Raw genomic sequence first — 11,851 nt, forward strand, 5'->3', positions numbered from 1 at the left:
TATAAAGGAGAGAATAAGAAAAATGTTTTGATTTATATATTTTGTGATGAATAATTGGCATGTAAATTATATTGGTTTTGATATTTGGTGAATAATTGGTGAAGTAGTTTTTCTCACTCGGAGAGGGAGGTCAGACCATAGGGAGTATTGCGGCCAGACCACAGGTATGGCGGTGGTCAAACTGGTCAGCCCGACGGTCTGACCGCTGTCTCCTGATTAGAATTGTTTTCGAGTTGTTTCTTTGGATACTTGTGGTTATTTCAGTTTATGACTTCTAGATGATTTCTTTACGTGTGTAGTATTGTTGTATGGTAATGTTTACTCAAGTTAGTAAAGCACTTGTGCTCGGATATGGTTTCTTGTTTATTCATGTGCAGTTGTGTCTAGATGTCTCGGGAGAGTGTTTCTGGTGATGGATCGGGAGTCAACTATGGACAAGTTGATGTCCGGACGATTAGGAAATCAGCGGCCCATCTCTACTGTCCCGCAACACATATGCCCAATTAATGATATTTAATTATCTAAGCACCATGCTTACATTACTAAATACTACTCTATACCCGTGCACCCGACATAGAGAAACTGATAAATCAAACATTAAACCCGCACCATTACACCTCTCTGTTAGGCTACCCACACAATTAATATAATGCAAATATAAAGTAAGACCAGTACTCAGACTAAGCAAAGAACCGAAGATATATAAATAAGAGTATTTCATTAATTCGGAAAGTATTACAGAAGAGATTACAAGAGCTACTAGAGCCATACCGAAAACTCTTCCGAAGACTCCGAGGACTCCGAACACTATTCTATACTATTCCACTTAGCACTATACTACTAACACTAATGTATGAAGAGGAATTGAGCTTGCTTGAGTGTGTTAAGAAGTGAAGTGAGCTCCTCCTTTTATAGGGTTGGTATGACGGTTGTACCCATGCGAATTGTCCATTTTACCCTCACATCCTTCATTGAGAGTGCATCCGGATCGTACACGTGGTTCGGCCGAACCTGCGCTGGCCTAACAGGCTTCCAGCTTCAGCAGGGTGGCTGACAGGTGGGTCCTCATGGCGGTTTTGGCAGTTAAGGCTGTTTCCGGCGGTTACACCTGAAATATGGGCCCTCCTTATCCATTTGCTTGCTTATGAGTGAGGTTTTCTCCGCTTTCTCTTTATTTTATTTGATAAATTCCTGCAACATGTTATTTCTCCAAGTACAAGTGGAAATATATTATTTGAAAACAAACACGCATTGTAAATATAGCTAATTCTCCATTATTTTAGTTATATTGGCGATCGAAATTTGTCTGTAACGACCGTCAACAATCATGCAAGATTCTTAGGCTAAAGAACAATACACGTGGTGATAAAGATTTCTTATGGCATATAAGAGGGCTTGTGTGCATATGGGATGAGGAGTCAAATTTGGAAGCAGTCCAAATTTGGAATGATTGGAGTTTGAATTGTAATACGATAAGTTGTATACTTGTATGGGTAGATTTCCTATAGGATTAGGAATACTTATCCATGTTAGATTCGTGCCTCTTGTGCATCCACCTCAGAGTATAAATAGAAGAGAGGTTGAGGTCCCTCAGCCTATTTGTAGTTTCATTTTCTGCATAAAGCCTGAGAATCATAAATTAAGTTCATAAAGTTTTGAATCTAACAAATCTGGAATCATTTCATTTGGAGCTGTAAATAATTTCAGATGAATTTAGCAAAAACTTTATACCCTATGTGGTTATTTACATATCACCTAAATTTGGAGGTATGTTTAGTAGTTCTTCCATATTTTAGTTCACATAAAAATAGTTCATAATTTTGTGATTCTAAAAAAATTGGTTCAACTCATTTGGAGTAAAAATTAATTTTCTATGAAGTTTACAAGTTTGCACTATTTTCAGTTGAACAGAAATTACTTAAACTACTTTCATTATCTCTACTACTTAAAAAATTGGTAGTGGTAATGATGAAGCCAACGTAGACACACGATCCAATATAGAAAGATACATCGTCACATAGAAAGGGACATCGACACGTTATCTACAACGAAAAGAACGGCGCACAATTCCTCCACAACGCAAAAAAAAAAAAGCTGACTCCTCCCTCCTCCCTCATCGCGATCCCGAATAAGCGCAAAAGATGTCGGCACCTGCCCCAATCCATCCGTGGCAAACCTCTTCCCCTAGCTTCGCGCACGCGTCTCCCCCTCTCTCGCTCGCTATTTCCCTCGTTCGCTGCACGCCCCTCTTCCCTCCTCCCTAGCGCCACGCCGCCCCAGCCCACCCATTGATTCTCCCCGTCGCCGCTGCTCCATCTGGAATCCGCCGCGAGCCTGACTCCGGGCGACGACCGGACGAGGAGAGCTCGGCGGCGGGCAGACGCATCCTTTTGCTCTCTCCCCTTCGACCACCTCCAATGCCGCCGCACGCCGCATCGCTTCTCCGCTCTCTCCCCCCTCCCCCATGAACCACCGCTGCCACACCACGCCGTCCCAATCCCCAGCCAGCCATCGCCGAATCCTTGCTGTTAGGTCGCCGTCGCGGCTGTCTGATCCTGCTCACGGGGCAGTTACTTAATCTGCGGCTAGACGATCATATGGCAACCTGATCCAGTTGGCGATGGCGGTTGCAAATCGATCCCGGCTAGAGGTGACCAGGTAAAGAGAAAAGAAAATTCCTGCTCTGGCATGTTACTCGTCTGACATGTTTAAGTGATGTCCTCCATCACTGTTCTGGCAGTCTATATGGCCCTCTCTATAATTTGTTTAATGTTCATTCTTATGTGCAGGATTCAGTGAGGTTGAGGAGTTTGAGGGGAGCAACATGAGTGAGGTCTTCGAGGGCAACATAGTACTGTCAGGTCTGTGCCACCCTCTCCCATGACCACATCCCTCACTTGTTCGGTGTTAATTACATCTATTTCGGTGTCAATTTTTGCAGAGAAGAAGAATGTAAATAGGCATACATGGAAGCACATGATAAGATATACTCCCTCCGTTTTTTAATAGATGACGCCGTTGACTTTTTCTCACATGTTTGACCATTCGTCTTATTCAAAAATTTTATGCAAATGTATAAGATATAAATCACACTTAAAGTAATATGAGTGATAAAACAACTCATAACAAAATAAATTATAATTACGTAAATTTTTTGAATAAGACGAATGGTCAAACATGTGAGAAAAAGTTAACGACGTCATCTATTAAAAAACGGAGGTAGTATTAAGTTATAAGTTACCATGGTTGAGATTCTAGAAGTCTGAACTTTGGAATATTCATTGACAAAAGGTAACTCTGAAAGTCTGAACTTTGGTTTGAAAGTTTGAAAGCGTGAAATTCTGAACATGCAGTGGCTAATATAGATCGGTCGTCGAGGCGTGGTAATTATATTGAAATTTCCAATCAATTCTAATATGGTTGCATAATAAATCACATTTTATCCCCCACCGGCTGGGTTTTATTTCAATCACATTTTATGACAATGCTGAAATCGAAAACAAATATTTTACATTTTATATGTGCAGCCAACAAGTCAATTCCCTGTTCTGTTGTTTCTGAACTCTCATGTTGTGTGTTACTGCTACTGATGATATTAATGATACATTAACTATTTCCTTTTGCCATGTAGTTGTTCAGCCAAATTTTGCTCGATCAAGTTGTTATCTCAATCTAATTTTAGAGACAGGTTTGGAAATGCATTTAGCAGTCAATTATGTACTATGCTAACACATTGACCAATTAATAAATTGTTGCCTTCTCCAACAAATACATGATACATTTGCTATTCTATACTTTCTCATAGTTGCTCTGATTTTCCAAATGGTTTCGATTGAGCTTCTATCAGGTTTTCAGAACCTTAGCCAAAACTACAAGAGAAGGCCATCTATGTCATTGCTATCATGCATCATCAAGTACACCTTTTTTTGTCTTGATCTGATGTTTTCATACAAAAACGAAGGATTATTTACATGTCAGTGGTGATAGCAGAACATATATCAAATCGAACCAGCGTTGGCATATTTGTTTAGTTTTAATGCTGTCAAACAGAATTTCCTTAACATTTATAGTCACTCTCATCTTGGGGTTGATCTTCTTCTTCTTCTTCTTAAGTTATTTCTAGCTGGGCTTGTAAGATGATTTCGTGAAACTTTTTCATGTGCGTTTATTCAATGGAGACATGTTTCAAGATAATTTTGTCTGGATGAGATTTAAACCATTTGACATCATGCAAATGGTATGAGTAGTATGAGTTATAGTTGATTTTATTTCCCGTTGCAACGCACGGGCTTCTAACTAGTTTTGTAAATTAGGCTAAGTTACTATGTTGACTGCAATCAATTATTGTTTATAGAAATTGTGGCTCTCATTTCATGTGGCTAAAATTTCGAATTAAATTAAGCCAAGACTCCTGTAGTTAAATATATCATGACTAACATGATGACCAAATGGCTTTGCTAGAAATAGTATGATTAAATTTATGGTGAAGGTGTAAATTAGGCGAGGTGTTAATTTCGGTTTTGCAGATTTGGATGATTTATTTGAGGTAACAATTCAAGTGATAAAATAAATTCAAAAATTACAATAGGTTATACGTTTTGTATAGATTATTTAGGATGTTTTCCATTATTTTGTATAATTTTATTTATCCTTTCCAATGAATATGAAACCTATAATGAAAATGCATTCAAGAACCAAAAACAACAAAAAATAATATATGCACACACAGAAAAATATACTCCCTCCGTTTTAGGTTATAAGACGTTTTGACTTTAGTCAAAAGTCAAACTACTCTAAGTTTGACTAATTTTATAGAAAAAATAGTAATATTTTTAACCCAAGACTAATATATTATGAAAATTTATTTAATTATAGATTTAATGAAACCATGTTGGTGTTGTAAATAGTACTACTTTTTTCTAACTCAAAAATAGTAATATTTTTAACCCAAGACTAATATATTATGAAAATTTATTTAATTATAGATTTAATGAAACCATGTTGGTGTTGTAAATAGTACTACTTTTTTCTATAGAGTTAGTCAAACTTAGAGTAGTTTGACTTTTGACTAAAGTCAAAACGTCTTATAACCTGAAACGGATGGAGTAGTTTTACTCATTTTACATATTTTTGTTCATGAATTTCTCAAGGAATATTTTATTGATATATTACACCTTCTAACCGCAACCAAAGCAACTTCTAAGCCAGAATCTAGAGGAGTTGAGCTTTCGGAACTACCATGGTTTGTCCATACAGACTGTCTACTTAGCCCATGGGTCTGATACAACTATATATAGAACTATGAACTCTTTCATATAGGTATCCCCGGAAGGATGCCTTCTTCACCTTCAACCTAAGTTCCTTCCACCTAATTAAGTTGCACAAGGCCGGCCCAAACATAGGGATGAAAACATATCAGAAATGGATGAAAACTAGCTCTATCATATTCGTTTTCATATTTTGTTTTCATCATCGGAATCGGAATCAAAAACCCTGTATACGAAAATGGAATCGTATATGACCACTTACAAAAACAAAGCAAATACGAGATGTAATGAATATTTGTCAAAATATAAAAAAGCCTCAAATTGAGCTTCATGAACAAAAAAAAAGATATGGCTTGCAATTTTTCTTAAATTATTGGTCAACATTTACAAAATTTATAACATCAATTTCTGTAGACGGTTCAATAACCATTTATAAAATCGATTTTCATAGTTGGTCTTAAGAGACACTCATGTAAATAATTTTCCACTTATCTTTTAGTCGAATCCAAGATATCTTCCTCCGCATATAGCTTACTTACTATCTCATCAATCAAGCTTTTGTTGTGTAGATTGATGATGCCACAACTAACTTTCTTCTGTATATGAAAAGCCAGAAATAGTACGCACATATAAGCGTGCTTTCAACGTGAACTTAGTGAGATTAGGAATATGCCGTTGATTTCCGTCTCTTCGAGCATGTATTAAGGGATTCATTTGTGGGTGTGTGGGTGTGGTGTTGCATATGACCGTCTTTATTGGTATGTGCACGTGTGCATCTGCTGTGTAATAAAAATATTAAAACATTATATATACTACTCCCTCCATACCATAATATAAGGCGTCAAACTTGGCACGGTCTTCAAAACTAATCTTTGAACTTATAATATCTCATATACTATAAAGTTTATTGCAACAAAATTATAACCATCTTAAAATAATTTTAAATGTCAATTTAATGATATTAATTTTAGCAAATGAAATTTAATTTATATTATAATAATTGTTGGTCAAATGTTTTTAAAGTTGAATCTTGGAATGTGTGCACGCCTTATATGATGGGATAGAAGGAGTACATATTAACGATAGCGATTATGCTTTTATTTGGGACTCGCATATAGTTTTTTAGCCTATTTTTCATGGCAGCCCAAATGCCTTTCTTGCCTTTGGTGCTATCTTATAATGCTTAGTTTTGTTCCACAATTTCATATAGTAAAATTGTCTGTCTTCGATCATCAAAAGGTTCGATAACCCTCATAGTCAAGTAAAGTAAATCACATGTCATGGTAACAACAAAGAACAAGTAAAAAGATCGGTTATCTGACCATCAAAAAGATATGTGCGTAACCATGCTTTGCCAAATCGGTTATTTCTGGCCATCAAAAAGATCAGACTCGCATAACAAGTAGGAGGAAAAAAAACAAAAGCATCCCAGATTCGCATACATCACTCGAACAATCCAGTGGCGCGCCAAAATCAAGAAAGTGCATACTAGGCACAAAGAGTCGGCACCTGCAATCGAGTAACCTCATAGACCCGAAGAACTTCCCGTCAGACAATCTGGCAATGCAGCACAGCACAAACTGGATAGATATTTGATAGATTAGACATGCAGAGAAGACGGACAATTAACGTACATCGACCATCAGCTGGCCAGCGTATCTCCAGCCGGCAGCCAACGATCGACAAGCCTCGTGGGTGGGTCACAATACTACAAACACACGTAGACATGGAGACACGAGAGCAGTACAACGAAAGACGCAAACAACAGTATTCCCCATGGGGAGGTTGATGATGTCTCGGACCCCTTCTCCTTATTACTTCTGAATTCGCCTTCTAGCAAGCTGGAGAAGAAGGCTCATCATAATCATCGTCGTCGTCATCCGTCATCGGAGTAATAAAGATTTTGTAGCAGCTAGGACAGCAGCAGGATCGTCGTCTCCATCACGATCACAACCATGTTATGTATATAATCTAGTGTATGTAGGGTACTTGTTGGATGCTGGAAATTGAAGTTGGTGGAGCCAGCTGGAGCTTGAGGCTAGCCCTAGGTGAGCACCAACCATCACTGGGGCTTGAGGTACCTTAGGAAGAGAATAAACAAATCATTAATCCATGGTTCACATTAATGAAGGAAGGTATGTGTGTGTATATAAATGAGATTATTAGAGTGCAGGAGCAGCAAGGATATGCAGGTAGACAGAATGAATGAGCCCATGGTGACATCAATTTCCTCAAGAAGATGAAAAGAAGGATCTAGGGACAAGGGAATAAATGTTTGGTTATTTTAAAAGAAAAACTAAGATTGGTGTTTGTCTCTATGCGAGAGAACGATTCTCAACTGTTTTGATGCACTTTATGCCCGTCGAAAGGACTGCAAGCTTTAAGGGACTGGGGTGGGGTCATGTTGCACATAATGCTCTACATGCAAATCATCAGCAAAGCATGCTCTGGCTGCTAACTATCAACATGCAAAAAAGGGAAGCCTTTTTCTTCCTTTGTATTTTATATCAGCATCCCTACTTCACCTGCCATGCAATTTCAGTAAACACTTTGCTAATCAAGGGCATGCTTAACAATCTTTTGGATGAAGGCACAACAAAGCTCCTAATGCGGTAAGCTATAATAGTTAATTATCTGACGGGTGCTATCTCTCCACCATCTTGAGAATACCAACTCATAAGCTAAAAGAATATAATCTTGTTGAGGGCAGCTGGGTTCATCTCCAAAGCTACTTAAAATTAAGTTAAACAAAGCCCTCTTTTTGATAAAGTTTGCCAAAGCTGGCGGGAAATAACTATCATAGATGAAACCTCATTGAACAAAAACAAGTTATTTCAGGAATAGGTGAATCAGGATGATATTCTGCATGTCTGAAGTTATTCTTTGACATGCACTACCTTCACAACTTCTGTAACCTCAAAACTAGGTATTTTTGTATGTTACTGTTAGAAATCATATCAATGCTAAATACGTATAAGCTGTGTTCTGATAGACTGATGCTATCCAAGCTCTCGAAATGCAAATAGTTCAAACTACATTGGCCAATATTGCTCAAATATGTCATACCTAGAAATATTCTCTATGTTTCAGATGAGGAGCTCAGGTTTTCTCAGGGACCTACTCAACACAATAATTAGGACAAAAACAAAACAAGACTGTACTGAAAACCAAATGAGTTTTCACTTGCAAAGGGAAATCAATACTTTGGATATCGTAATTGCTAGCTAGCATGTAAGACCATTTATTATGTGATTCTAACCAATTCATTCTGAGTGAAATAGACCAATAGAGATCTATTCTGCAAACAACTAAACAGACAGACCATGTTATACAGCGTGATTAAGATATAACAAGGAACATCATAGAACATGATCTCATGCACAAGATAAGTTTTGAACTAATTTATTTTGGGAAGATTAGGCAGTGGTTACGATCATATACGATAACATAATTTAAGTGAGAACATGCATCTTCTTACTTCAATTTGCTTATGCCAAGCAAAGCATTTTTCTATGCACAGAAAGGCAAATAATGAATTATTGAATGAACCAAAAACGAATAAAGTTATAAGTTAGTTGAATCACAAACCCCAGGTTTCTAAGATAGTCGGACTAGTAGAGAAAAGAGAACAAAATTGCATCACTAGTTTAATATCTTCCTTGAAAATACAATTTTGTCGAGAAAAACAGGAGGGCTCAATTTCAGACGATGGTAGGAAACTATGTGACAACCATAACATAAATAATAAAGAAAACAGCAAGTTTGCAGTCCTTTCGAGATAAAGGTGAAGAAGCCAAGCCAAGTGATAATATATATTTTCCACTAAAACTGCAAAAGAAGTCAATCCAGAAAACATATATTTTCCATTGAAGACAGGATAACCAAGACTAGACTGTGACCCCACTCTGACTGACAGAAAACTCCTTGAATTCTCAATGAGTCAATGACAGCGGGCCAGTTGATGATTAAATTTTAAGGGGCCTGTTTGTCAATGACTCGCGTGCAAGTGTTCATACACAGATATGTGGCATGAACAGTCAAAAGGAAGAAAGAAAAGCAAAAACCATAACAGGAGGAGGAAATCCAACATGGGATCTATGAAACAAGCAAAAGCTTCCCAGAGCAAGTGACTAGCTGCACCCAGAAAGCCAAGCCGAAAGCAACACTGTCCTTGCACACACCACATGACTAGCATGCAGGCATACAGCAGAGGGTGGTCACTATGCGAGGATGCATGCATGGATGGAACAGTCTTTAACTGAAGAGATATATAGACTAGTTAACTACCTCTGCCCCTCACTGCTGCTACGGCCATTGGAGTTGCTGCTGCTGGCACCTGTTGAATCAATGCGGCCGATGTCATTTTCCAGCTTCTTATAGTGCCTCTTCGCATCATCCGCTGTCTTGCCACCGCCCACCGCCCGCGCCACATTTTCCCAGCGGTCCGGCGTGTCCTCGCCGTATGTCGCCAGCGCCAGCTCAAAGACCTTGTTCTGATCGAGTGTCCACGACGAACCCATGCTTAGTGCCTGAAGAAATTCTTCAGTAAAGAAACTAAAGCTAAGGCGATTTGCAGTGACTGGTGCTGGTGCTCTCACTGGTTCGTGCTTCTACGCAAGAATGCAAGGGCAACGGTGCAGCTTATATAGTGGCAAGCCAGGCTTGGAGAATAATGCTGTGAATGGTGGGAGATGGAATGGAGGTAGTGTCAGAAAACAGTAGCAGCAAATGAATGACAAGTTTGCATAGGAACCACAGGAAGAAAGAGCCAAGATTTTCATATCATATTTTCATTACTTTGATGTATATGAATTGCAGCGAGGAATCGGTATCACCTCAGGGCTGCTGGGGGAGGGGGAGGCCCCTTTCATCTCTTTTTGTCTCCCTATCTTCATAGTGACCATTTGGTTCCTTTTCTCATTGCATGACTCTAATACTTTATTCAGGCTAATGAATACTATGATTAGTAATTACCATAGACTAAATATACCTCAAACACTAGCCGAGCAATGCTCAAACACCATGGTGCTTCAATGTTGGATTATCCATGCTTTCAGGGGGCTAATTAAAATGATATAATTACTATTTATCATAGGCTATATATACCTAAAACATTATTATTTGGGCAATGCCCAAACGAAAAGGGTGACGGCCTCTTTGCTGGACAATAACTTATCAATATTGTTAATATAAGCATTAATTACACCTAAAACAGTATTAAAATAGTCCAGACATGTACTGTTAGATACGTCATTCGTAAGTAATGTACCAACTTGTATCGGAGAATATTTAGCACGACAAAAAGCTGCTGTGCCTGGCATTTTGACGTACACTGATTCACTGTATGTTGGAGACACAAGGCACAATATCCACCGCCAGTTGCAGCTCAATATGGCAAATTATATGTACCATGATTCCAGTTTGTACAAGAAGGACCATTTTGGGAATAAATGGGACAACAATTATTGCAGCTCTAAGGCAAGAAGCTAAGAAATTAGCACTGTTGTGGTTTCAAAGATCTATTGATCACAATCTACCAATGATCTTTAGACTTTTACTCCAATAAGACAAAACATAAGTGATGAACAAAATTTGGCTACATTTTTTTTTTCATATTTCAACAAACTTTGTTAAAAGGTAGTAGCTCCTTCACCTCAGATTTTAACCGAAGGCACTTTCATACAAAGGGTGGAAAGTCATAGAGCTTATTAGGACTGGTGCAAATAAGACCAAACCGAGTTTGCCTTTCTTTAGTTCAGGAGGTATGAAAAGGTACATAACATGCCTCCTTTTGATCAGAAAGGATAGGAGACTAGGTTCATCTCCCCTTCCATATATCCAGTTGTCTGAATTCTCAACCCATGAGGGCTTATGGATCCCAATTGAAGGATAAGTGGTGCATAAAATCCATGTCCACCCCCCCCCCCCCCCACCCGCTGAAAATTTGTCTGTTGCTATTGGAATGGCAGACAAATTGGATACATAGCTAACCTAGACCCATTTTTTTTGAAACTGTATTGATAGACAGATCCAACATGGAACTGTTTTGGTGCACAGGTTTGTTTCAGATCAAAGACTGTTTTAATTGCTTCAGATGTGTGCACAAGTGGGACAACTAGATCTGATCCAAATCTAGAACCTACAAGACCAAAAGTTAAGAGACTGTATTTTTCCATAGTTGCACAGGACAGTGATATATAACTGATAACTAAAAGAACAATATCTGCCCATAGACTACTGAACTGTGCATGCATTTCAGCTAAGATCTGATTTTGCTATCCATGTTCGAGCAGCTTCTCTTCAAATAATTAATTATACAGAAGAAAATATTATTTTATTATATTCTATAAAAGTATAACATCTATCAGGGCCTATTTAGATCCCCTGGCAAAATTTTTCACCCTGACACATCGAATGTTTAGACTCATGCATGGAGTATTAAATATAGGCAAAAAAAACTAATTACACAGATTGCGTGTAAATTGCGAGACGAATCTTTTAAGCCTAATTGCTCCATGATCTAACAATGTGGTGCTACAGTAAACATTTGCTAATGACGGATTAATTAGGCTTAATAAATTCGT

General features: G+C 38.1%; 1 protein-coding gene and 1 long non-coding RNA gene across 4 annotated transcripts; one reads left to right on the top strand and one right to left on the bottom strand.

Moving 5' to 3' along the window:
* Window positions 1-2,097: 2,097 nt before the first annotated feature.
* On the top strand, window positions 2,098-4,836 carry LOC127775511 (uncharacterized). 3 transcript variants are annotated; one of them, XR_008017995.1, is made up of 4 exons: window positions 2,098-2,658; window positions 2,790-2,861; window positions 2,942-3,291; window positions 3,632-4,836. It is a non-coding gene; the product is annotated as an uncharacterized LOC127775511 (long non-coding RNA). The 3 variants fall into 3 exon arrangements; XR_008017996.1 differs by having other exon boundaries at window positions 3,848-4,836; XR_008017994.1 differs by lacking the exon at window positions 3,632-4,836 and having other exon boundaries at window positions 2,113-2,658; window positions 2,942-3,323.
* Window positions 4,837-6,840: 2,004 nt separating this feature from the next.
* Window positions 6,841-9,906, bottom strand: LOC127778043 (protein RADIALIS-like 1). The gene is made up of 2 exons (XM_052304689.1): window positions 9,555-9,906; window positions 6,841-7,348 (listed from the first exon to the last, which is right to left on the bottom strand). The coding sequence occupies exons 1-2, from the start codon at window positions 9,785-9,787 to the stop codon at window positions 7,330-7,332; spliced, it is 252 nt and encodes an 83-aa protein (XP_052160649.1). The 5' UTR covers window positions 9,788-9,906; the 3' UTR covers window positions 6,841-7,329.
* Window positions 9,907-11,851: the final 1,945 nt, after the last annotated feature.

The sequence above is a fragment of the Oryza glaberrima genome, chromosome 6 (assembly GCF_000147395.1).
Source record: "Oryza glaberrima chromosome 6, OglaRS2, whole genome shotgun sequence".
Taxonomy (NCBI): Eukaryota; Viridiplantae; Streptophyta; class Magnoliopsida; order Poales; family Poaceae; genus Oryza; species Oryza glaberrima.